This window comes from Pogona vitticeps, chromosome 7, assembly GCF_051106095.1.
Source record: "Pogona vitticeps strain Pit_001003342236 chromosome 7, PviZW2.1, whole genome shotgun sequence".
Lineage (NCBI taxonomy): Eukaryota > Metazoa > Chordata > Lepidosauria > Squamata > Agamidae > Pogona > Pogona vitticeps.
The window spans coordinates 14,006,299-14,032,195 of NC_135789.1; the positions used below are offsets into that span (position 1 = coordinate 14,006,299).

Sequence of the window (25,897 nt, forward strand, 5' to 3'; positions counted from 1 at the left end):
CAAGCCTGAACTCTGGAGGCAAAAAACGTAGTACAGTAATTGAAGCTGTCCTTCTTTGGGCACATCCTGAGAAGGCAGGATTCCCTGGAAGAGAGAATAATAATGGAGAAAGTAGATGGCAGCAGGAAAAGAGGAAAACCCAATACAAGATGGACAGACTCCCTGAAGGAACCCACTACTGTTGAGTTTGCAAGAGCTGAGCAGGGCTGTGGAGGATGGGATGTTTTGGAGAAAGCTCGTGCATCGGGTAACCAGAAGTCACTTCATGAATGTTCACAACAATCAGATCTCCCTTTATGGAGGGGGCATCCCCAAAGTAAAGCCAGCGGAGAGTGAATCTATATTTTTAAATATTTTTATTATCAAAAAATACAGAATTCAAATAAGTTTGTCAGGTTTGGTGGGGGGGCAGAATAGTTGGGTTTACCACCAGCACAATGTTTTGGGTGATCAGTGGTGTGTATGAGACAGAGCTGAGCAAAACTGGGTAAAAGCAGGGGAAAAAGGATTTTTCTTCTTCTGTGTTTCAGTCTTGCAAATAGAAAAAATCAAAAGAAGAGAGAGGAAAGGAAAGGTGGAGAAGGAAGCAGGTTTTAAGAAGGAAAAATTAAAATGTATTAAAAAAAAAAAAGAAAATGTTTTCTATAATCTTAAAACTTCAGGGCTGGAAGGGACTCTCGAGATAATCCAGTCCAGCCCCTATCAAGGAGGCACCGTGGGGGATTCGAACTCCCAACCTCTGGCTCCCCAGCCAGAGACCCCAAAGCACTGGGAGTTACTACTATTGCTTGTTGAGACTGTTTTAATTTTTTGGTTTCCATAACTCTCCAGTGGGCACCTTCTGCAAAGCTGACATACGTGCAGTCCTTTTATACATGAATATATGTGCATATGGATATCTAGTGTGGTGTAGTGGGTGGAGTGATAGGCTGTGACTCAGATGGCCTGGGTTCGAATCCTTGCTCAGCTGTGAAAACTCACTGGAGGTGTGGATATCTCACTTTCTTTGAAAGTCCTCTTAGGGTTGCTATACGTTGGGTCGAACTTGGCGACATGTGATAAGATATACACATATCATCATGATTATCATCTTAAAATTGCAGAGCTGGAAGGGACGGAGGTCCTGTGGGGGATTCAAACTCCCAACCTCGGGCTCCGCAGCCAGAGGCCTTCTAGCCAGCTGATGAAGCTCTCCAGATCTTGGATTCTAACTCCCATCATGCTGGTCGGGTCTCTAAAGCTCCCTGGAAAATCATGGGCTCCCATTGTGAAAACAATCCATACTTTGATGATCAGGTGGTGAGGTGTCCTCAGGGGCGGCGTTCAACCTCGCAGGGCCGGCATCCTCCTTGTGTGCAAGAGAGATTCAAGAAGAATCTCCCCGATGTAAGAAAGAGGAAATCTGGGAAAACCTGATTTCCTGGACCACAGAGATGGGTCTGGGACGTTGGGGGACTGGAGAACCTGCACACGTCTGCCAGAGGCCAGTGGTGTGTGCGTCTTCAGAATAGGCTTTGGGCAAAAGATCCCACACCTGATGTGCTCAACATGCGCCACGCAAAGCCGTGGGAGGAGACCCCAAACTTTTATTGGTGGCGCAACGTTTCACTTTATTGGTAAGTTTCGTTTGTCTTCTTGAAAGGCAGACTCCATGCGGCTCCCTGGGGGTGGACACTATAGAGCCCACATTGCCACGCATGATCAAAGACTCTGGAGGGCACATCAGTGCGCAGAAGGCTCCGCCCTAGTGGCCCGTATCCATTCTGCACTCCCATCTCCACTGGCTCTCTGTTTCCAACCAAAATATTATTTGCAGGGGGAATAGCTGAGTATCAGAAAATTTAAGCCTATAAACCATCCCTATGTTCCCCCCCCATCCGCAAAATCCCAAGGATTTTCCACGGGGTGCAAACACTGTATTTCTTTTGCAACCTGTCTCTTCTCTCTGCAAAGTTTGCACACGGATTATCTGTTCTTTCGGAAGGGGGAAAAGCCGAATATTTCTCTTGTTTTATTTCAAACCTCGCCGCCTCTGAGTGTAGGTGTCTGTCTGTTTAATATTATTATTACTTTAAATGGATGATAGAGGAAGCTGATACAAATGGGGGGGGGGACTTGTTTTATAAATGTGTGGTTCGCGTTTCCCCCCCTTTCTTTTTCAGCCAGCTGGGCTTGTAAGAAATGCTACCCAATCTACATACAAAAGATGAGGTGGAGAGGAACAGCAGGTCATTTGAAAAACATTTTTTGATCATTGAGACGAGATTATTGCAGGATTTTTTAAAAAACAGGGGAAAAGGAGAGAGAGAGAAAGAGAGGGAATTTAGGCTTCTAGGGTTTTTGTAAAAAAAAACACACACATAACAATCTTTTCCCCCACAAGGAAATGTAAGACTGAAAAATAAGAAAACCCGTCCAGTAAAATCATTAATCTGTGGCAAAGGCATTAAAAATAATAATAATAAATTCATAATAATTCATAGTCACAGTATTACGCTTGTGGGCCATATGTACAGAGATATAACAAACAGGTCGAACAGAGTCCGTTCTCTCACGGAAAGGAGAGCTGTGTGCCGGTCCTTTTCTGCAGGTTCCCACCGTGAGAGATTGTTTCAAAAAGAGATTTCTACAAAGATTGTCATGGTGTGTGTGTTCGGAGGAAGAAAAATTCGGGATTTTCTGCGGCTGGCCAAAGATTCAGCCAGCAAGCGTGGAGGGTCTGAGATTTGGATAAAATTCAAGAGCTTTTGACTTCACTCGAGTTGGGGACAATAATCCAGCAAAGTCCACTGATGGTAACAAGGGGGTCTGGGACGAGAGCACGTGAGCCAAATCTGTCCTTACAAGAACACCCTCATTGGACCTCCGGCCCCATCTCCCTGCCTCTCGACCACCTGCTATTGGCTGGGGAGTGGATCAGCCTCTCCCTCTTTCTTCGACATTAAGGAGCCGGGGACGGAAATGGAAAAAGGGATAGGAAGGTGGAAGGAAGAGGAGAATGCCATTTTGTATGGTTCCGAAGGAAAATGTAGTTTTTTTGGGGGGAGAATCTCAGAGTGTTTCGCCAAATGCTTTTCTTGAGGAGCTTTCCAAACACGGTTCAGCCCCTAATTCAAATTTCGCTGATTTGTTTAGGTGGCTCTGAAGCCCATTTGCAGGGTTGTAAGTGAAAAGAACGGCCGGGGCACCTGGGAAAAGTGTATTGTCTTGCCTCAGATACAGCGTCTATTAAACTAGGGGTGTGTCGGTTGGTTGAGAGAGTGGAGGAAAGAGAAGACAGTGTATCCACTCTGGGTTTGGGTCCGAACTCCACGGGAGCAATCCATAGTGTGGCTGGTCTTGCCACAGATCCAAGGAGGGAAGAGGTGGTGCATCCCCCTTACTGTGACCTCTCTTGCACAGCTCTCAGCTGGATGGCTCCCGAGCCTTGATGTCACCAATCGGTTGCCCTACCTTGCGATGGTGGTGGTAGAATTCAGTGCCCCGTTCTGCATGGGGCAAAAATATTTTGCTAGTGGCTCCAATCCATTTCAGAGAAAAACAATTCCTTTTTAAAAACTTCCCAAGCTGCTCGGTTGTCCCAAGCTGCCTCTCCCCCTCTCGCTTTCCCCAGTTGGACCAAATTAGGAGAATATTAATTAGACATTTGAAGGGAGTCAACTCTCACAGTGCTGGGAACGTGTTTTTGAACTAAGGATGTGCCAAACGGTTGAAAAAATTGCACAGGCATCACCGTGTAGCAGCAAGAAATCCCAGTTTCTCCTGAAAACAAAAACCTCAGTCCTGTTTTCTCCTTTTTTCTGTTTTTTTTTTCCTTCTTTTTTGCCTGTTCTGTGCAGGAAACGACAAAATCCTGGACCGCTTTGTCCCCTTTCTGGTGCATCCTGTGCAGGACATATGCCATCCTGCACAGGAAGGTTAGCTGTCCTGCACAGGTCCCCTTTCTAGAGAATCCCATGCAGAACAGATACCGTTCTGTACAGGAAGTCTAATAATCCTACATTTTGACACTGCCATGAAATTTCCTAGGCTACAGAAGCTGAAACTAAGAGCCAGCATGCTGGAGAGCTTCAGGAAGTTCATGCTGAAACCCAGAACGGATTCACTGCCACTGCTAACCGATCCCCCTCCATGAGGCCCTCATTTCTGCATAAGGGCTGGGAAAAGGAAGGAGACAATGTGAGCCGGGATGGAGAGGAGGGATGGGCAAGAAAAAGAGTGGAAGAGGCCCAAATCCTGCTTTCTACTTTGCTCTTCATGGGTCCCAGTTTTAAATTTGAGAGCCTGAGTCGCTCCGTCCGAAAACTTGCCTGGAAAAGAGGGCTTTTCCGGCGTTGAGCGACAGATTAAATTGATGGGATTGGCCTGGCAGATGAGTGGGGATGATGGGCTTCTTGATCCCTGCCATCTTGGCGGTTCAGCTCCCAGGAACCTGTCATTGCTGTGGCTGAACATTTTACCAGCGGTGCTTGGGTTAAGTCGTGTCAAATGCTTGATTCTCCTTCGCCGCACTTAATTTCTTATTTAAAACAAAAACTAGAGATTAGAATATTTCTAGTCCCCCGGTTCTCCGTCTGTTAAAAAACGTGGTCCTGTGGTAAAATCTTCGGAGAGCTACCTTCTCTTCCTTGAAGCGATCCAGTCTGTCGTTCCCGAGAGGCGTGGGATCGGCGGAAAAATGCATCTAGATATGAGTGAGAGGCAAGTCCCTCACTTCCCCCGGACCACAGAGCAGGGTCGGACAGTTTTGAGGCCAAGGGAATGCCGACCGGTAGATTTTCGACCAATAGGGTTCTAGTCCTCTGTGTTCCTCTTCAGAGGCAAACATCCGGGTCAATTTTGCATGCCAGATGTCCGAGGAACGCTTTCCAGAAGCGGACATCAGTTCCCCAAATGGGTCTCTTTTGTCTCCCCTAAAGTTAAAAGTGACCCCCATTGAAGGGGGCACAGAGGGAAAGCACGGAGAATTCCCATACGGGGCACAGAAAAAAGGTCTTATTTTGCCACTTCACCACTCGGAGTCCCAGACAGCTGGGAAAATTACAGAATATGGGACAAATTGAAATTAAACCCGAGAGACACAACACCCCCCACCCCCCATAAGACTATATTTGGTCTAGATATTTGAAAAAGAAGATCCCCGTCCCAAGGAGAAGAGGGGAAAACCCAGATCCCAAGAGGGTGTCATGCCCAGCGCCTGGTGAAACGGGTCTGTCAAGAGTCTTCGGAAGCCTGGAACCAGCTCGGCTCCCTCGACAATGTTTTGATTTTAACAATTCTCCCGCCACGCCGTTCTCCTGATCTTCTGCACAGACGGCCTCGTCCTCCGTGATGTTTATTTTCTTGCGCAAATCAGAGACGAAGATGAAAAGACGACTCCATCATCTGGCCTAGGGCAGCGCCGGACGATCCATCATCCACCCCACCTTGTAGCCAACCTGCACAAACTGGACCACTTTGCTCGTTTTAACCGATCTGGCAAAAATAATAATGATAATAATTTTTTAAAAATTGAAATCTAGGGTTCCCCTCTTTGCTCTGGGTCCTCTCCAGTTGTCTCTCTTTCTCTCCTTGGTTGCCCCATGGTGTGTTTCCCCAGCACTCCGCTGAAAGGGACATTGGTTTTCCTCTTCCCGTGCTTTTCCGCAGGGGCTAGGAAGTCAAAATAATCCAGAACACTGGCACAACCACGAAGAAGGCATCAGGGACAGTGAAGCTGCAACAGGAGTTATTGCTGGTGAAGATCGGTTCTGGAGACTCATACAGAGAATCGTCTGAAAGAGGAAAAAGATGAAGGAATTTAAAAAGGGTTGGGACGTGGCTGAACACACTCATTCAAGCAACTCTCCCCGGACCCACGAAATGTATTTCTTCTTTTGGTTTATTTGAGCCTAGATTTGTAAGCCCCCCCCCCCCTTTGACCCACATTTTCTCCCCCAATGGTGTATGAAACGACCCGTGCAATAAAACGTGCGGGAATCGGATCGGCCAGAATCTGACTCCCGGTGTGACTCAAAACGGCACGGGGTGTAGCGGGGAAAGCCCCGCTCGGTACAAATTCGCTCTCGTTGATCGAATCACGCGATTCAGCGCACAAGGAGAAACACAAGTTGGCAGAGCTCCTTTGATAGCAGGCCTCAGGCAGGGGTGATTCACCGCAGTTGCTTTGCATGGGCATGTGTGAAGAACAGGATTCGGGCCAGACTTTGCTTGAACCAAAAGTAGACTCTTAAAAAAAACCAGGCGAAATATCCGTTCATTTGGACCCATGTATTGAAGCAGTCTTAACCACCAGTCAGCCGTGTATTTCTGCCACCCAATGCCGAGCCTGCTGCTTCTAAGGATGATGGTGGTAACAGTGGTAGGTAGAGAGGTTCATCTGTAACAGGGACTCTCTGATGCAACTTGGAAAAATGGCTCCAAGTCCCAAGTCAAGTCTGAGTTGTTGTTTTTTTAAGAAAGACCCAAGTTGAATCCGAGTTGCATCACTGGTGTGACTTAAAGTTGTGAGTTGCGAGTCGCCTTCCCTGGCGCTTTCCTCCCAGGGTCGTGTTGGCATTCAGCAGGTCTGGCTTTCAGAGCAAGAAAGCCACCCAGGCCGCCTTCTGCCATTTTCCTGGCCTTTCCAAACAGGGATGAAGCATTTCGCCCCAACGGTGCTCAGCTGGTTTGGTAGAATGGTTTCAGATGCCAGGGGCACCTCGGGCCGGGGGTGACAGCGCGTTCGTTGTTCTCGCCGGCGTCCGGGCCCGGTCGGCACGACATCTCCGAAGGTCACAACAGCGAGCGTTTTGTCACTATCCAACCGTCTGGTTTCCGAAAGCATCCCTAATCGACCGGACATTGCCGAGGGAATCCCGCTAAAAGACATGGAAAGCCATCCGCACGCCGTTGGCCAGCTTTCCCTCTCTCTGGTTGGTGCCCAGATTAAGGGTGGGGTGTTTTGGGTATTTTTGCCAGCATTGCCAGCATGGGAGAAGAGGGAGGCGTGGAAAGAGAATAGAAAACTGAATCGACCAAGCCGGAAATGCAAAATCTCAGGGTTCGCTCCCTGGTCTCCCCAAGTATGATAACTTGCCACGAAAAATATTATTGCTAGCAACACTAGCATTCTTCCTATCACATTACATCCAGGGATAATGATATTATTGCTAACCATTGCATTTTTACTAACCAGAGCACTATTGCTAGCAACAACTGCCATTGTTGACGGAGAACTGTAATCAGGAGTCTTTAGCATGGTGAGTGATCTTTGTTTTTATTACTAGAGTATTAGCATGAGGCACAGTGTTGTAATCATCAGGGGACAACAGTGTTATGACTCTTGCCTGCCACAAGAAAAGCAATAGCATTATTACTAAGAAAATGCTTGGCATAATTACTGTGCATAGCTATCGATCGATATGGAGAAAATCACTACATTTCATGTACCTTGATGGAGGACATATGTAAAGTTCACACCAAAACCTGTAGTGGACTCTCCTCGGCCCCAAACACCCAGCTGCGTGATCTCTACCCAATGGCTGAAGATCCAGAAACCCCATGAAACTGTGTGGGGCTAAGAACTGTCGCTGGCAGAAGCTATACATAAAAATGGGGTCCACACCTTCCCATCCAGAAGCATGCGGCCCATCACGCCCCCAACACTTAAAATCAAGATGAACCCCAAACAAAATGAAAGCTGGCCTTATTATGAAGATGGTGCTTTTTTTGGACCCTTCCATTAGAGTTTCATTTGTTCAAGACTTCTTGATTGTTTTTTTAACTCATTAGCTCTCATTTGTGCCCATTCGGGCACATACAAAAGACAAAAATTTGGGGAGGGAGCGACTCGGAACAAAAAATGCACTTCTCTTTTCAACATGGACATTTCTGGCTACTTAACACACTCGCTGGGAAGAAATGTTGCCAAATACTAATTAGACGGAAGCAGGACAGAGGGAAATTATTAATTTGTGTTTTCTCTTTCCCCTCCACACAACAGCTGTGTTATTTGATATTTTATAAAAACCCAAATAACCCCTGTACAGAAAGCTGGGGGTTTTGTTGTTTCCATCTTAAGTAGAAATAAAATAATTTGCTCGCGTCTCCCTCGATCAAAACGCAGCCGCCAGCCAAGGGACCTCTGAGTTTTGGCAGCAGGCATCAATCCACTATTTCCCCCCTCCCCTTTCTTTTCAACCCCCAAACAGAACAAAAAAACAACAGAATTTTGCCAGAGATCCAAAGGCCACCTTGACATTACCTCCATCTTTGCCTTTCTGCCTGTGCCAGGAAAACAGGAAAGGTTAAAACAGGTTCCTATGGTTTTTGAGGGTGTGGGTGTGAGCTACCTTTAATGGCTGTTGCTGTTGTTTCCCCCTTGAACCGATTTTGGCACAGAACCAAAAGAAAAACATGAATTTTATTATTCCACTTACAGACATGTTATTCAGAACAGGGGGGAAATAAGACACAGAGAAGATCTGAGTGGTGTGATAACACGGATAGACAGATTTCAGAGGGGCTCAACCACCTAACACCCACACAGGTGTTTCAAAAAAGCTTTTTTCACGGAAAACAACTGCCATTTTTAAGGGTCTCATTTCTGCTCAGATCAGATCCTTTTAAAAATCCCAAACAGGAAGCATCCAGGTCTTTTTTTTTTTTTAAAGGTTGGACCGCCCTATGAGCTGAAATGTTCCCAGTACCTGGAAAAACGGCTGACAGCTGGATGCTCTTATGAATGGAATTCCCAAGTTGGCTTTCCGTCTTTCCTGCCCTGTTTTTATCCTTCTGGAAGCCCATCAATGACCCGAAACTGGTCGGGACGCCAACCTCGGAGTCCAAAAACCGCAAACCAGCCATCATGAGTTGCTACTCCGGTTCTGGCCAAAATCCTGTTGGACTCTTACTCCAATAGCGTAAATTTTGGAGGTGAATTGGCTCCCATTAAGAAATCTCGGGCGACATGACCTGGCGCGTACCGAGTCGCGTCACTGGGGGTGCCGCCTGGTCTACAGAAAGGCAAATCTGGGCTTTGTAGTTAGAGAAACAAAGCATATGCCTATAGAATTGCAAAATAATCCAGATGGCCGACACCAGTCTCTTGCCTTGGCCCAGCTTTGCATGGTTTGGGGGTACAGTACTTCTAAAAAAACACGTATGCCAGGGCTGAATTTCCCATGGAGAATGGTCTGCAAAATGTCCCCGTATGATCGCCGTAAAGCAGTATTTCCCTTCCTTTTCAGCTAGTAACTCGAGTTTCTATCGGTTAACAAGCGGTGCATTTACCCAGCGGGGAACATAATTTCTCAAGGAGCCCGAAACCCCAACCACGTGTATTTTTACCTCTCTGTAGATGATACTTACTTGTTGGCCGGACATAAACTTTCAGCTTTAAGCACGGCCTGTCGACCAGGTTTGGTGGGGTGGCCGCTGCGAGGAAAAAAGGACAGAAGAAGGAAAAAAAGAGCAGTGTTAGAGAACAACGTGTTTTTTGCGTCCTGGGTTCAGGTTTCATGCAGAACAAATTCTCCCTTACAGTTTTCTTTTAAAATCCCCCAAAGACCGTCCAGCGGGAGGCCACGCATGTGCATTTTGGCCACAGGTTTCCATGTTCACGATGCACTTTCCCTCTTCCTTTAGCCTCTGCACGACTTATGGGCTGCCTTTTGAAGAAAATCCACCAAACGTATGGCACAAAACAGACCCAGCCGGAAGAAAAGCATGTCTCTGAATATATTCTGACCTTAAAGATTTTTGTTTTTCCATCAGCAAACTGAGCAGGAACACCAGTACGAGGGTGTTAAATCATTAATTTATCCAATGCGGTGATAGCTGCAGTGAACAGGTTGCAAACAGTATCTATATTTTTATGTATTTATATATAAAACATTTCTACCTTGTTGTTCTCCTTAAGAAGAAACCCAAGGCAGGATAACGTCCTTCAAATATATTTAATATTTGAAGCTATTTAAAGCTTAAAACCATATTTAAAGCTAGAAATAAGAAGTATACAAATACTAAAGAGAGTCAAATAAATACCACAATAAAAGGTGGTGAAAAGAAGCAACGTCCAAAAACGCATTCAATTAAAAAATAAAAATAAAACCCACTCAGGCAGCCAGTCATTATGGGAAAGCTGGCCTAAAAAGAAAGGCCTTCAAAGATAGAAAGCATTATTTTGAGGGGGGGAAGGGGAGAGAGAAATGAACATATTTAAGACCACAAGTGAATTTTGAATGCACAAAAGTCAGCGATACAGAAATGCAGGAAAATAGAAACCGACACACATTTATTTATTTATTATTTATTTAATGTATTTTTACACTGTCTTTGTCCTTAAAGAGAACCTGAGGCAGTGGGCGGCGTTGACAGACAATGGGAATGGCTTTCCGCCTCTGTACTTTTGCCTCACAACGACCCTACAAGGCAGGTCAAGGAGAGAAAGAGAAATTCAGGGTCACCAGGAGAGTTTCGTGGCTTTGCAAGGAGCCCCAACCCAAGTCACTAACCACTGCGCCCTCTGGCTTCAGGACCCGAACTACCTGTGTTACTTTTCGTTCTCAGAAATATGCTTGTATTTCCAGTCACCTGGTAGAGGTGTGAAAGCTGGACAGGAAATAAAACGGACAGGAAAAAAAGATTGGATTCCTTGGAAATGTGGTGCTGGAGGAGAGCTTTCTGGGCCCCCTGGACTGCCAGAAAAAAACGAACCAACGGGTCCTTAATCAAGCCTGAACCCTCTCTCTGGAGGCAAATTATAAAGAAACTGAAGCTGTCCAACGTTGGGCCCATCCTGAGAAGGCAGGATTCCCTGGAAGAGACGATAAGACTGGAGAAAGTGGAAGGCAGCAGGAAAACAGGAAGACCCAATACGAGATGGACCGACTCTGTCAAGGAAGCCACGACGTTTGACTCTGCAAGAACTGAACAGGGCTGTGGAGGATGGGATATTTTGGAGACGGCTCCTTCCTAGGATCACCTTAAATCAGAGGTGACTGGATGAGACAAACAACACCGGAAATATTCTATATATTTCTTTTTTGAGTTTTTTAAAAAACATCAATCCTATCAATCCGTCAGGATTGTGACAGACCACAGTGACTAAGCCCTGATTTGCTGTTTGACCCAAGAGGTTCCCAGTCCTATTAAAGGAGCTTAAAGATCTTTTTAAAAAAGCCTCGTCTGTTCGGCTCCGGCTTGTTAAAAACCCCACCTTTGATCGGCCGCCGCAACCGATGTCAAAAGTTGCCCGACCCCGCAGGAGGAGCAGGAGGGGGGTGTCTTTCTCTCTTCGACGTGTCCGGATTTGGCCCGATTCAAAAAACCTGCCAAGGTAAATGATACGGTTCGGCGAAAAGCCGTCCCAGACCCGAGGAGGCGTAAGTGGGGCTGACAGAAGGCAGGCGGGAGACTCGAAATCAAACCTGGGTTGTGAAAAACAGGGCTTTGAGCTTTGAAGCGTGAAATCTCAGCCAATGAGGACAGGATGGGTCTAGCTGAGAGAAAGGGGAGCTGTTTTTGAGGGTTTTTTTTCCACCCACAAAAAGGGGAAGAAATTGGGAGGGAAAGGGACAGAAGGGATGTGATTGGACAAGATGGATTTGAACTCGCTCCTCAAAGGATCAGATCTGACAGCCCGCTTCCGGAAGAAAAAGCCGGCGCTTCCCCCAAACGCTGAGCAGAGGGGGGGCGAGAATTTAAAAAACGAAAGTTTTCCATCGAACCCTTATTGGTCCCATCATCGTATTGTTCTAACAACTAAGACGTTTGTCTATGATATTCATCCAGACTCCAGCTTCCTGTCACTCGAGCCCATTCCGACTGGTCCTGTGCTCGGGGAGGATGGAAGACAGATCCTGCCTCTCCTCTGTAAGACAGCACTCTCCTGTCTCCCCTCCGTCTTCTTTTCTCCAAGCTTTCACCATTTGTCTCTAAAAGCCAGTGAGACTCCATGGCCCTCAAAAGCCAGAGCATGTTGGCCGACCAAGTTATTTTGGCACCTGAGGTGAGAGTGTTTGAAAGGCACCTTTTTTATGACCCCGAGAGGTCTGTGTGCTTCGCAGGGCAGCTGAGGTTCAGGAAAGCGCCCTTGATTTCATTGCACAGCTGAGGTCTGGCAAAGGCCATGTTCGTTCATGTTCCTTTTTTTGCATGCTTGCTTAAAAACAAACAAACCATGAATTAAAACCACAGAACTCTAGTCGTGGATGGACCTGTTACTCTGAATCTCCCACATGTTGTTATTCCTTTTTAAAGTCTCAAATTCTTTCCTGTCTAAGCTGAGCCATAATGACCTATAGCCACCAATTTTGGCACTGGGGCAAAAAGCACCATCTCTCTCCACCCCCAATCCTGCACCCAGGCATGGGGAGAAAAAAGGAGGAAAATGTAGTGCCAATCCCCCCTCAAAGAAACAGAAAGTTGTTGTTGTTGTTGTTGTTGTTGTTGTTGTTGTTGTTGTTGTTGTTGTTGTTGTTGTTGTTGTTGTTGTTGTTGTTATTATTATTATTATTAATGAAAGCAAGTAGCACTGGGATATGTTTCTTTTCCTAGCATCTACTGGTAAATGACCAGTACCTTATTTTCCTAAAATACACCAGTGTGTTTGCCTTGAGATTTCAGAGCCTTTAAAACTCTGGGGCCCCAGGAGAAAGCCATAAATGCTCTGGCCTTAGCCACAGTTTGGATTCTGTGGAGGAAGTCATTCACACAAATTTTGAAACTTCGTAAAAAATGGACCAAAATAAAATTCACCCCCCCCACACACACACACACAGCCATCCTTTAGGGGCCATGGGGTGGTCAAAGGGGTGGCCGCGCGAGTCTGCGCAAGCATTAGAGGTAAACGTTAGCCTTTAAGGGGCCACGGCGTTTTCAACTTTTTAAACACGTCGAATTACTATTCTGTGCTACGAACTGTGCGAACATTCACAGGAGAGACCCACTGATCATCCCGGAGGGAGCATTTTGGTGCGACAAAGCAACGATCGGACAGCAATCCGAGCCGACCAGCAGCAGCTGTTCTCAGGGCGCCTCATTCTGCTTCCCGGGGGCTTGCTGGGACATTGAGGCCCATCAATGCAAACTTTTGTGGCCATTCTCCTCCGGGCCCCTTTCCCACCCCCCTGTCCGCCCTTCGGGAATGGGGGAACATTGTCTTCAGAGGAGAAAAGCAACTAGCGGACAGTGATGTCACCTTTAGATGAAGGCCACAGAGGGCTACTCAAGGGGGACGTGCGGAAACACGAGGACACGGAGAAAGGCTTAGCCGCTGTCCATTCCCCCCCCCTTGACCCCGAAATTCATCTCTATACCCCACCCGGGGTTTTCCTTTTTTTTCCCCTGCCTCTCCGCCAGCGTGAAAAGCCCCTCTGGGAACCAGGAAAGAAGGAAGCGAACAAGCACAGCCCGCCCGCTGCAAAAACCATGTAGGGAGGGGGACTAAATCTGTATTCCCCCCCTCCTTTTTTTTTAATTGCCAGGAAGACTTCCCCTATAGACTTTTCCGGAAGCCCTCCCCCTACAGAAAGCAAGCATCAAAATATTAACACAGCCAAAGGCGTTGGGCGCTTTAACACTAATTAACACCATTTCACTGCATCTTGAGACAGACTGTTAATGTCTGTACGTGGCATTGCATTTAGGGTTTATGTGTTCCATTTTCTGCTATGCAATCCAGCAGATTGCTCCCGTTTTATGGCCAGCTAGTGGGGGGATCCTGTCTTTTTCTCGACTACTACATTTCTCCCCCCCCCCATCCATGGTTTGACCATCCTTCTTTGATGCCACTCGTCACGCCGCTGGTTTGTCTCTGTCGTCGAATCTTGGAACAGAGCTCAGACCCCTGTCGGGGGAACCCAGGGCCAGCGACTGTCTTTCAAACAGCCCTACCTCTCAGGGGTGTTGTTACAAGGATAAAATGGACTGAATGAATAACCCCAGAAGAACGCCAAATTGAGCTTGTTTGTAGAAAGAGGGGCTTGAAATGTAATAAGTTGTTACACCGAGTAGCCTGGTAAGGGGAAAAAAGAAATCTGATCCATCAGAAATGTAGTGCTGGAGGAGAACTTTGCAGATGTGACTGACAGCTGGAAATACAACCGTGTGGGTCCCAGAGCAAATTGAGACTAAACAAGGATGGGTGAAAAAAAACGTTGAAACCAAGGCTGTCCTACTTTGGGCCCCTCTTGAGAAGGCAGGATTTCCCAGAAAACAGGTTAAGACTGGGAAAGGCGGAAAATAGCACGGAAAGAGGAAGGCCAATAACGAGAGGGACGGACTCCCTAAATGAAGCCACAAGCCCAAATTTGCAAGTGCTCAGGAAGGACCTTTTTGGAGAGCGCTTGTTCATGGAGTCACCATTCAGTCAAAGGCACATAACAATTCTTCGAAGGGCAGAGCTCGAAGGGACCCGAGAGATCAAGAAGGAGAAAGGCAGGCTAAAAATTATTTAAAATAAATAAACAAGAAGTAATGATTCAAGCACACTAAGCACAGGGCATTAATAATAATTACAATGATAATTACAACGGCACGAGAACTGTGCGGATGCTGGCTGAGGCCGTCCATCCCTCCCCTTCGCTTCCTTGAGTGAAACGATGTGTTTTTCCCCGCATTGATGCTCTCTCGTCTCCTGCTGCGAAACCGCTTGTCTCTGTCGTCCTTGGTCCTTTACCCTCATCTTCCTTCTCCCCTGGAGCCACCACCGTATCTTCATTTCAGAGGCAACAGGGCCTCGTTTGAAATCAAAACGGATCGGGGGTGGTGGTGGAAATATTCAAACATCAGGAGGCGGGTTCGGTTTCTCCCCTCGGTTGCCCATGTGATGGCCGGAATGGGTGTATTCTGAGGACATTTTCTGAAATGTTGGCATCCCTGATGGAAGGGAGAAATCTCCCGTGTGAGGCTTGACAAAAAGGGGCCTCGTTATGATGTCACCAAAAAAAGAGATAACAATGAAGAATCTAGCAAGTCCCCCCTGTATTCCTACCTCACAAGATTGTTATGACGCATCAGAATCCTGTACATGTACACCATCACACAAATGGAGATCATCTGTGTTCTCCCCCCCAGCAGACTTTCCGTCATGCGCCTGCTGTTGAAGCAATGGCCACATCAAAAGGAGACGATAGCATAGGAAAAAAACCACACCAGTTTGGTTTCAGCCTTATTTGCTTATCGGTGACCTTTGTGAATTTGTGAGCAAGGATTCAACAAAATCTCCTTTTGAGTTCTAGTCCACCACACTATCCACTACACACACACCCCAGAGCACTTACCATAAATACAGAGCCACAGAGGAAATTATAGTGTCGGGCAAAACTAGCGTATTTACGGTTTATTGTTTATGCCCACAGCAGGGTTTTGGATTAGGATTCTCTTGGCATTTGGTTTGAGGTTTTTAAAAGACCTCCGAGCCGGTATCCTGCGCAACAGGAACAGTCATAATCAGCAGATCGCCCGCTCATTAGAGAGTTCCTTTTTGCGATTTTGGGGTGCAAAGGAGTCGAGCCCAATCAGACAACTCAAGCACATACCCGAAAAAGACGTCTTTAACAAACAACAACCCAACACTAACAATGGCGTTGTTCCAGTGGAGCAAACATAGCTGTGCACTCAAAACTCGACTCGGCACACTACCGCCTATAAGGCAGACTGCCGCCAATTAAAGACTCCCCTTTTGGTTACCAATGTCTGCATGAGTCGCAGGCAATGGTACGACATATGGAATTGGAAAAGGAATTCTTTAATTAGTGGCCGTCTGCCGTGGCAGGTGATGTGACTCTTGAACTGTGCATGTTCTTGTGTCGGCCTTGCCCTCCCAGTCCCGGGACTGGCTGCACAACGGATCACACAACCAGTTTTGGATGTCGCTCCCTCCCTCCCTGCTTCGGTTTGGATTTGGGTCCTTTTTCTCAGTGTACTTGTTGCACTGCTGTTTTTAACCCCCCCACCAAAGGTGCATCTCCGAAATCGATGGGGTGGGAAGCCCTCGGCTTAACCTTGACCCCAAGTGGGCAACAGGCGAAACGGACCCGCATCCCGTGACTGCCCGGAAGGTTAATGGAATTCCAATTTGCAAACGGCAGAAGGAGGTAAAGTCACTTCTTTCATGTCTGCTAAATACGGCGTCCCTCAAAGCGGGTGTAATTTCTAGCGTTCCACATGACAAGAATTGTAACTGGCTTAGCCATGATGGGTTTCGCTATTTACTCCTGTGTAATCTCTCCCTAACGACATTTAAAAAAACACACACACACACAGACAGTGAGAAAAAGAGAGAAGAATCGTAGATGTAGTTATTTTACAAGTGACATTTTACACAGGGAGAGGGGAGGGGGGGAAATGGTAATTTAATATAGATAAAAGGAACAAATTAAGAAGCTTGAAAAACAGATGCTTTAGAGCTAAAGAAGTCGAGGAAATATGAAAAAAGATAAAGTCTGCCCGCTAGCTTCTGGACCCAAAGACAGGACTTGGTGTCGCCGAGTGCTGGGGGGGTCGTGGATTTTAATTAATAATGTTATTATTATTTTAACATTTCTGTATTGATTGCAGTGGGGAGGGGGGCAGCTAGGATGGAAAGTGTCTGGTTCAAAAGACACTCTTCACCATCTCGGAACTGGATCCTCTGATGTTAAGTTTCCCATTTCCTGATGTTGACCTTGAAATTAACAAAACTGGGGCCGATTCTTGGGTTGCTGGCAGCGGAGGGCCCGAGTGAAGCTAAGGCTGGTGGTGGTGGTGAATTTATTCTGAACACCAGAAGACCCGTACAGAGTTCAGTTCCCCCGCCGTGGCGTGTCCTTGATGTGTAAAGCTCGGGTGGAACCAAGATTCGGCGGTCTGTTGTGTTAAGTTTTTTGAGGGTGGTTTGGTCTTCAGCGAGCAATGAGGAGCCACTGGCTTTACCAAAGACCCGCTCCTGAATTGTTGGCAAGCACTGATTCAACAGCCTGCGCGCTGGTACTCCACTCCTGGTTTTGCTCCAAACAGCACAACGGGTACCCTTGCTCTGCTCCCATCACTCTTGGCATACTGATGTTCTAGAAGCCCAGCACATAAAACCCCCTTTATGCCAAGGCGTTGTCGTCATCTAGTCGTTTAGTCGTGTCCGACTCTTTGTGACCCCATGGACCAGAGCACGGCAGGCCCTCCTATCTTCCACTGCCTCCCAGAGTTGTGTCAATTTCATGTTGGTTGCTTCGCAGACACTGTCCAGCCATCTCATCCTCTGTCATCCCCTTCTCCTCTTGCCATCACACTTTCCTAACATCAAGGTCTTTTCCAAGGAGTCTTCTCTTCTCAAGAGATGGCCAAAGTACTGGAGCCTCAGCTTCAGGATCTGTCCTTCCAGTGAGCACTCAGGGTTGATTTCTTTTAGAATTGATAGGTTTGTTCTCCTTGCAGTCCAGGGGACTCTCAAGTGCCTCCTCCAGCACCACAATTCAAAGGCATCCATTCTTCGGCGGTCTGCTTTCTTTACGGTCCAGCTCTCACTTCCATACATCACAACAGGAAAAACCATAGCTTTGACTATTTGGACTTTTGTTGGCAAGGTGATGTGTCTGCTTTTTAATTTCTTTAAGGACTTGCCATAGTTTGCTGTGGTCCACACAGTCAAAGGCTTTTGCATAGTCAATGAAGCAGAAGTAGATATTTTTCTGGAACTCTCTGGCTTTCTCCATAATCCCAGCGCATCTTAGCAATTTGGTCTCTAGTTCCTCTGCCCCTTCGGAGTCCAGCTTGTACCTCTGGGAGTTCTCGGTCCACATACTGCAGAAGCCTACCTTGTAGGATTTTGAGCATAACCTTGCTAGCGTGTGAAATGAGTGCAATTGTACGGTAGTTGGAGCATTCTTTGGCACTGCCTTTCTTTGGGATTGGGATGTAGAGTGATCTTTTCCAATCCTCTGGCCACTGTTGAGTTTTCCAAACTTGCTGGCATATTGAATGTAGCACCTTAAAAGCATCATCTTTTAAGATTTTAAATAGTTCCACTGGAATGGCATCACCTTCACTGGCCTTGTTGCTGGACAAGCTTTCTAAGGCCCACTTGACTTTGCTCTCCAGGATGTCTGGCTCAAGGTCAGCTACCACACTATCTGAGTTGTCCGGGATATCCAAATCTTTCTGATATAATTCCTCTGTGTATTCTTGCCACCTCTTCTTGATGTCTTCTGCTTCTGTTATGCCAAGGCAGGGAGCAAGAATTCTTATCCAGAAACAGACAGAGAGGGCCGGGCATTGATATAGATAAAAAAACCTGACAAGCCTCCAGAGGGTTTTTTTCTCACCACAAATCCAGAAAGGAAGAGCTATCAGTTACTTTGCAACCTGGTAATTGTCCCCACGTTTTAGGGTTGGTGCTCCAGAACGTTCCGAGCAGATCAGCTGCCGACTTTGCCCAACGTGGGAGAAGAAAATTAAGAGCCATTAGCTTCACAAAAACCCTGCTCTTCCCTTGTAGGCTCTGATATTCTCCTTATGGGGAGCATTTACCCTTCCACATTTAACACTATATCACCACAACCATCCCCTTGACTGGGGACGTCCGAGAGTCACGGGGACCTTCCACGCCAGATCCCCCTTTCTCCGCACCAGGGTGCACGGACCGTTCAGACAACCATGTGTAAAGATAGAACGACAGGGCCCCCCAAGCCTTTGACCGCAACCGTGGACGAGTGATAAATGCAGGAATTTTCTCCTTTTGGCCCCTTTTTTTAAAAAAGGAAAGGAAAAGGAAAGAAAACCAAGACGTGCAAACAGGCTCGAAAGGAGGGTCGCCTTAATGGGTGGTCCGGGAAGCTAATTTTGAGCAGTTGATTATTTTCCTGGCAGCACGGTCCGGCCAGAGGGCTCAGTGGGAGGCTTTGGTTCAAGCCATTTACAAACCTAGGAGTAAAATCACACTCCTTACAAGGGGAAACTATGGATAATTCACAAGGGTTCCTACATCTGTGTCTATACCCTGTTTCCCCGAAAATAAGACAGGGTCTCATATTATTTTTTGCTGCGAAAAATACACATTAGGGCTTATTTTCAGGGGATGTTTTCCCCCAGTTATCATCTACCTTCATTCAAACACAGTCATGTCATCTTTTTCTGGATGCTGCACAAGGGTGGAGGGCGGGGTTTCACTTAACATGGGGCTTATTTTTGGTGTAGGCAGGGCTTATATGACGAACATCCTGAAAAATCCTACTAGGGCTTATTTTCAGGTTAGGTTTTATTTTAGGGAAACAGGGTATTAATGTCTCTTCCTCTTTCTCTCTCTATCTCGCACCGATTTATTTTTATTATTTTTCTCTGAATGGGGCCGCCGGCGGGTACCGGCAGCGATATATTCGCGAACGGCCAGGAAAGGCTGAATCGGGTCAGGCTGCGGCCATTTGAACAGATTTCTATCCAGGCCTTTTAAAAATCTGGTTTCTTGATTTTATTTATTGACCCAGGCCACTCTGGGCGCAGCCCAAGGAACCGCTATCATGCCTTCAACAATAACCACAGACACATAATAACTGTGTCGAAAAATCAAAATATCCATCTGCTAAACTACAAAGAAAGAAAGACGGTTTAAGTTCCCTCGTATTTAAAGGGGAAAAGTCACATAGTATTTAAACAGGCGTTCCGATGCGTTGAATGGAAATCGGTTTGTAACATTGACAGCAATACTATATTTCATTCCACAGCTCTGGTTCCTTATTCTCTCGAGCCCGTCTGGCAGGGAATTGTAGCTGCGAAATTTTCGGCAGTACAACCTGCCTGTCTCTTAGTCTGACTCCCCACCTAACAGGGATGGCGTGAGGAGGAAGGAGGAAAAGAGGCACCGACTCCACTGAGCTCCCCCCGAAGAAAGCCAGGACACAAACAACGTGAGGGCCCTCCAGATTCTGGCTGGACAATCATTTCCAGCATTCTCTGCTGCCTGGGACCGATGGAACGTGTAGTCCAATGATATCTGGCCAGCTGAACGTTGCCCGTGAATCATGTCAAGGGAGATGTCAAGGTGTGGGGTAGCAGATGGAGTGACGGCCTCGGACTCAGGGGTTCTGGGTTTGAATCTCCGCTCGGCCATGAAAGCTCGCTGGGCGGCGTGGAACTGCTAAAACCTCTCGTTGAATATCTCACTAAACTGGAAACTCCTATTGAGCCGGCTGTAAGTCAGGTCATGAGGAGAACGACCACAAGAACAACAATACACACACACCATGTCAAGAAAAGCAATAAAGGAATAAGGAAAATCTAAGTGTCTCGTAAAAGGGGAAGGTTTTTCCATACTTACAGATGTAATAATATTCATGTCCCGGCCTGAATTCGAACCCCAGGGAGAAGGGGGTGAAAAGCTGGAACTTCTCGGAGAACTTCAGCGGCCCGTTGGGTGAGTCGGGTCGGTTGCACTCCCAGCGCTTGAAGCCGTTCTGCCGGTGGTCACACGAATCGTGGCCCTCGTAGTTGACCATGTAGAGAATGTAGCGTTCCATGCGCTCCCGGGGGAAAGGCACCTCGTAATGCGGGCAGTAGATGTCCAGGTAGTCGTTGATGCTCACGTCCACCGTGTAGTCGCCTTGGTGGAACCTACGGGGGGGGGGGGCAGAAATAAAGACCAAAAGGGAAGATTACAAAGAGGGACCCTTCTCCAAGCTTGGGAACTACGCATGGCCATTCTCCATACCTTGGAATTTTTTACCGTTTTCAGACTATGACTCCCGTTATCCCCAGCAGATCTCCTCTCCCCCCCCCCCCATTCTGGAGAGATCCAGCAGAGAGCTCCTCCGGCCCCCATGATCCGCTTAATCCTCCTTCCTCCTGCTAACTTGATAAGATTAAAACGAGCCCTTCATGAAATTAATCAACTGGCCATGCTAGATGATTAGTCACGTAAAAGAGGGGAGGCGCCATCTTCCTTTAACAAGGCCTTGACGGAGCACCCCAGGTAACGCTGTTCAGAGGCGCACTCCACTCCCTGCTTCTTTGGGAAATTTTTTGGGGGAAGATTAGGGAATGGGGGGGGACTAGGAGAAGCGCGTGCTGTTCCCTGAATGCGAGAGACCGTTTCCTTAAGCCCACGTCACACATTGGGTTTTTGGGGGGCCTCTGGCCCTCTCTGCACCCATCCTTCTCCAGAAATAACGTCGGACGAGAGTTTCGGACCCTGAACAGGACCCCTTCCAGACCCTGAAGGCCCGGATTCTGCTGCCTCCTCGGAAACCCGTCTGTCTCGGCAAACCATTAGGAGAGCCACAAACTTCATTTCAGGGGTCCCTAATGCCCCATTTCGCCCGGGATGCTGTTCAGGAGTGGAAACGTCTTCCAGCAAGGGGGACTTGAACCGCGGCGTGACTCGGCTTGGATTCAACTCGGAGTTCTTTCCTTTCCAATGAGTCAGAATCAAACTCGCGACTCAGGACCCACCCACCCTCTTTTTTCCTGATGAAGGGGGGGGGGGAAGGCTTGTTTTGGGCCTTGGGCCTTGGACCCCAAGACTCGAACTTGGGACTCTGATCCAAGACTCAAACTCGGGAATTGGACCCAAAGACTTGCCAACCTCTCTGACTTATTCTCTCTCGCACACACAACCGTTCCCCCCCTTTCTCTCTCTCTTTCACACATTTTCCTCTCTGGCACGCCTTCCCTTCTTCTCTCCACTCCGCAGCTTCACTCCCTTGTTTCTTCTCTTTCTGTGCACCATCCCTTCCCTTTCTTTCCCACTGTTCTTCTCTGCCTTTCTCACATCCCATCGTCCCCTTCCTCTCGCTCACACTCTTTGCTCTACCTTTTTTCCAAGCCACCCTCGCACAACACCAGTCCCCTGAACTGCGGGCTGTGCTTGCTTTTTCTCGGTAAAGCCACTTAATAAACATTTGTTTTTTCGCTCGATAGCTACATGATTCATTTATTTATTTCCTCCCTGAATGGACCAGCTAAGCCGAATTCTTTTTAACAGCTCAGTCTTCCCCGGCCATTCTGTGGTTATTCTGCACCGTCAAGTTGTCCACGACCAATGGCATGCCTAGGAATGAGCCATCTCCAAAATGTCCCATCCTCCACAGCCTGGCTCAGCTCTTGCAAACTCAAGCCTGTGGCTTCCTTTAGGGAGTCTGCCCATCTCATATTTGGCCTTCCTCTTCCCCTGCTGCCTTCTGCCTTTCCCAACCTGATGGTCTTCTCCAGAAAATCCTGCCTTCTCAGGATAGGTCCAAAATAGGACAGCTTCCATTTCAACATTTTTTTGGCCTCCAGAGATGGTTCAAGGCTTGATTTGATCTGGGACCCACTCGTCTGTCTTTCTGGTAGTTCAGAGCGTCCAACTGAGCTCTCCTCCAGCACCACCTGTCAAACAAACCAATTCTTTTTAAAAGGCCTAATGAACAAGTATTTGCACCCTGTGTTGGAGCGACCTGCAAACAAACTCCTTGAATCAGATGCTCCCAAGCGGCCGAGGAATAGAATTAGAATCCAAAACCTTCTTGAAACATCCTCAGAGTGGATTACTCCTAGAGTTGTTCCTCTCACCTCCTGAGTTGCTGATCACTTCAGAAATTAGCCGGCTGATGTCTTTTTTCCGCCCTTCTCCGAAAAGTGTCTCCTCCTGCCCGCTGTGGCAGGCTTAACACCTGGCAGAACGCGTTCGGTTTTTGCTCGCTCTGTCACCTGCCGACCAACAGGCAGAAACCCAGCAAAGCTCGGAGAGCCGCAAACCAATCCTGCCAGCTTACCAAAGTGAGGAAATCCCTTCTAAATGGCTTGTTCTTCATGAGCCAAGGCCGTCTCTGGCTGAATGGTGTAAATCTCCACTTGCTTCATTCTCACCACTGAGGAGCCTGGATTTTTTTTTGGGGGGGGGGAATTCTCGCTGATGGAGGGAAGGAGAGTTGGAGCATTATTTTCCCACCACTGAGGACTTGAGGATGTGTGAAAAATTTGTAGGAGAGCTTTTGCACAAATCCTCTCACTTTCTGTGCAAGAATTAATAATAATAACTCTGTATATCACACTGGTGAGCCATTGCAAGCAAGGGCCAAGCAATGGCTCCCGATGTTAGCAGAAATGTAGAGAGTCCGTGCCAGGAAGAGTCCAACCATCATATGCACTATCCATGGTGCTGAAACGTATTAGCACCACCACCACCACCACATAGTACGCTGAAGAACCTCAGGTATTACTTCAAACTTTGGAGCAAACTTCAAACTTTGGACTAAAATGGTGCAGATTTGGACCGGAACCCATGCCCTATAAGGAGGAAAGACAGAAAAAAACTGGACGGGTTTAGTCTTGAGAAAAGAAGAGGGGAAACAGGAGAGCACTTTTCAAAAACTTGAAAGGTTATCCTAGAGAAGTGGGACAGGATCTGTCCTCCACCCTCCAAGAGTACAGGACACGTCATGATTGGGCTCAAGCAGCAGGAAGCCAGATTTTGGCTGAATATCACAGAAAAACTTTTTAGAACGGAACCTATGACCTTGGGAGGTGGTGAGCCGTCCAGTGCTGGAGAAAACGGGACCACCTTCTGTCTGATCTGCTTGGATTTGAATCCCTGCCTTTTATTTTATTTTTTGTTTGTTTGTTTGTTTTTCTACCGCCCATCTACATTAATCTACTGTACTCTGGACAGTTTACAGTCCAAAAAAAGGCAATTAAAATTAAAATCACCAATACAAAGACTAAAATAAGCCCAAAACTTCAGGCGTTTGGACTCGATGGCCTTCGAGGCCCCTTCCAACTCCGTTATTCCCTGATTCTATGATCATCAACAAATAACCCGCCAAGAAACAAGCAAGACAAATCCTCTTGCCGGAAGCTTCGGTTTCAGACCAGTCACCACCGTACTGAGTCAACCACATTCTACAACTGAGGCAGAGTTCTGTGCAGCTCTGAAGTTTGCACAGTTTCAGTGTTCCTTTCTGCCGGAAGCTCCCTTCAACTTCTCTCTTCCTCTTGTGTTTGTGTCCCCTAAGACGTTTGTGCAAAGACAGGAAAGAAGGCCTTGGGGGTGGGGCCCCCGTCTTGCTCACCTCCTGAAGCCTCAGAACGCATTGCTTTCCAACACATGCGTGCATGCATGCATACATAAGCCCGGCGAACAGATCTATAATTCTCCATGAGCTATTTCCCAGCCCAGCGGATGACGCTGCCGCATCTCCATTTAGATGGAGCCTGTGGTCGTGGCGAGGTTCCCACTGTGAGGACAAGTAGCAATTGAGCGCAACGGGGCGGGCCGGTTTCTCCCAGATCCTTGGCCCACCGACGCGAGACAAGCGCGGACTGCTGTGTGTGTAATGCAACCGCCACGGGGGGAAGGAGCGAGCCGGCGTGGTTGTGTACAGTATGTGAAACAGAGAGAGAAAAAGAGAAAAAAGTTGAGTCTTGAAACCGCAGAAGCCTGCGGTACTGTAATGCCTCAACCGGGCCGATTGGCCACGAGTTTTTGTGGCCTGTTGCATGGGAGAGGATTCGATCTCAAGACGCTGCGCCACTGGCCACCAACAACTTATTAATGGATTTAAAATCCATTTGCCCTGCCTTTCTCCTTAAGGCAGCTCACGTCATTCAAAGACCATTTTTAAAAAAGCTAAAAAACTGTTTGTACGTTGTTACTTCATGCCATCATGTTGTTGCTTCTAACTTCTGGCCACCCTATGAAGGAGCGTCCTCCAAAATGTCCCATCCTCCCTGCTCAGCTCTTGCAAACTCCAAAGTCGTGGCTTCCTTGAGAGCATTGGTCCATCTCGTCTTGGGTCTTCCTCTTTTCCTGCTGCCTTTTCAGCTTTCCCAGCATTATTATTATTTGCTCTTGGCCCCCTTATTTGTCTTTCTGATAACCCAAGATAACCACAAAGCTAAAAACAGAGTATATACAAACGTTCAAGTGCTTGAGAGCTCAGGGGTTTCAGTCTCTGGCTGCAGAGTCAGAGGTTGGGAGTTCAAATCCTCACTGAGCCTTCTTGACACAGGCTGGACTGGATGATCTATAAGATCACTTCCTGCTCTGCAATTCTAAGAGGATGCCGATCGAAATACAACACTCAAAGTGGCAACAAAACGACACCAAAAACCACATTCAAAGCAACAAGGCAAAACCACCTATTTTAAAACCCGGCTCAGGCAGCCGGTCATTCAGGAGAAACATTGTACAGTACGTTGCATGTAAGTTTGGTAGAATCCCCAGAATGAGGAGCTACAGGATTTGTCTTCGAAGGAATTGGAAGATCACATCCTTTGTGAGTTTTTTCAAATAATAAAATCCAGAGAGAGAGAGAGAGTGAATGTTTGCACCCAGATTGTGTTTCCTCTTTGCAGTCGGCACAACCAGCCTCTCTCACTTCCAGTCCTACAACACAGGGTCGTTGTGCACTGATAGGGGGCTGAACTTGATGATCTGGAAGGTCCCTTTCAGGTCGATCGGTCTGTGATTCCACCAACAAGACCCAGCGGCTTCTTCCCCACCTTCTCGGCTCTGCACTCCCAGCTCCTGCTTTCTAATGATATCATTACTCAAGGCTGCCGGAGAACGCACAAGCGTTTATCTCTCTCCGGGGGAAATGCCTTCTCGGCTTCTCCTTCAAACCCGCGCCTCGCCATCAGGATACCACTCATCAGCTCTTGAAAGGGCTTGGGAGTGCCGTGCGGAGAGCGCTGAGCCCCCACCCGATTGCGGCCTGAATTTTAAAGAGAGAAGACATAATGGGAAGGGCATCTGCCTCTTGTCTACATATGTGTGTGTTTGTGTGTCTGTGTGTGGGAGAGAAGAAGGAAGGAAGGAGGGAGGGAGGGAGGTGAGGATCGATGGATGGAAGGAAGGAAGGAAGGAAGGAAGTGATGATGGATGGATGGACAACAACAAACCATGCAGCCACATTTTGACTGTTCAATGAGGCTCCTTCTTCAACGAACTTTCTATTCCATCTTT

The 25,897-nt window shown here is 47.4% G+C and overlaps 1 protein-coding gene across 1 annotated transcript in view; it reads right to left on the bottom strand.

Annotated features, from left to right (window-relative positions):
* Positions 1 to 339: 339 nt before the first annotated feature.
* Positions 340 to 25,897, bottom strand: part of EFNA2 (ephrin A2) — a 114,913-nt gene continuing 89,355 nt past the window's right edge. The window contains exons 2-4 of the mRNA XM_078379063.1: positions 20,273 to 20,565; positions 9,352 to 9,417; positions 340 to 5,774 (exon numbers count right to left, since the gene is read on the bottom strand). Coding sequence (XP_078235189.1) covers positions 5,653 to 5,774; positions 9,352 to 9,417; positions 20,273 to 20,565 — 481 coding nt within the window. The 3' untranslated portion in view covers positions 340 to 5,652. The remainder of the gene's footprint in view (positions 5,775 to 9,351; positions 9,418 to 20,272; positions 20,566 to 25,897) is intronic.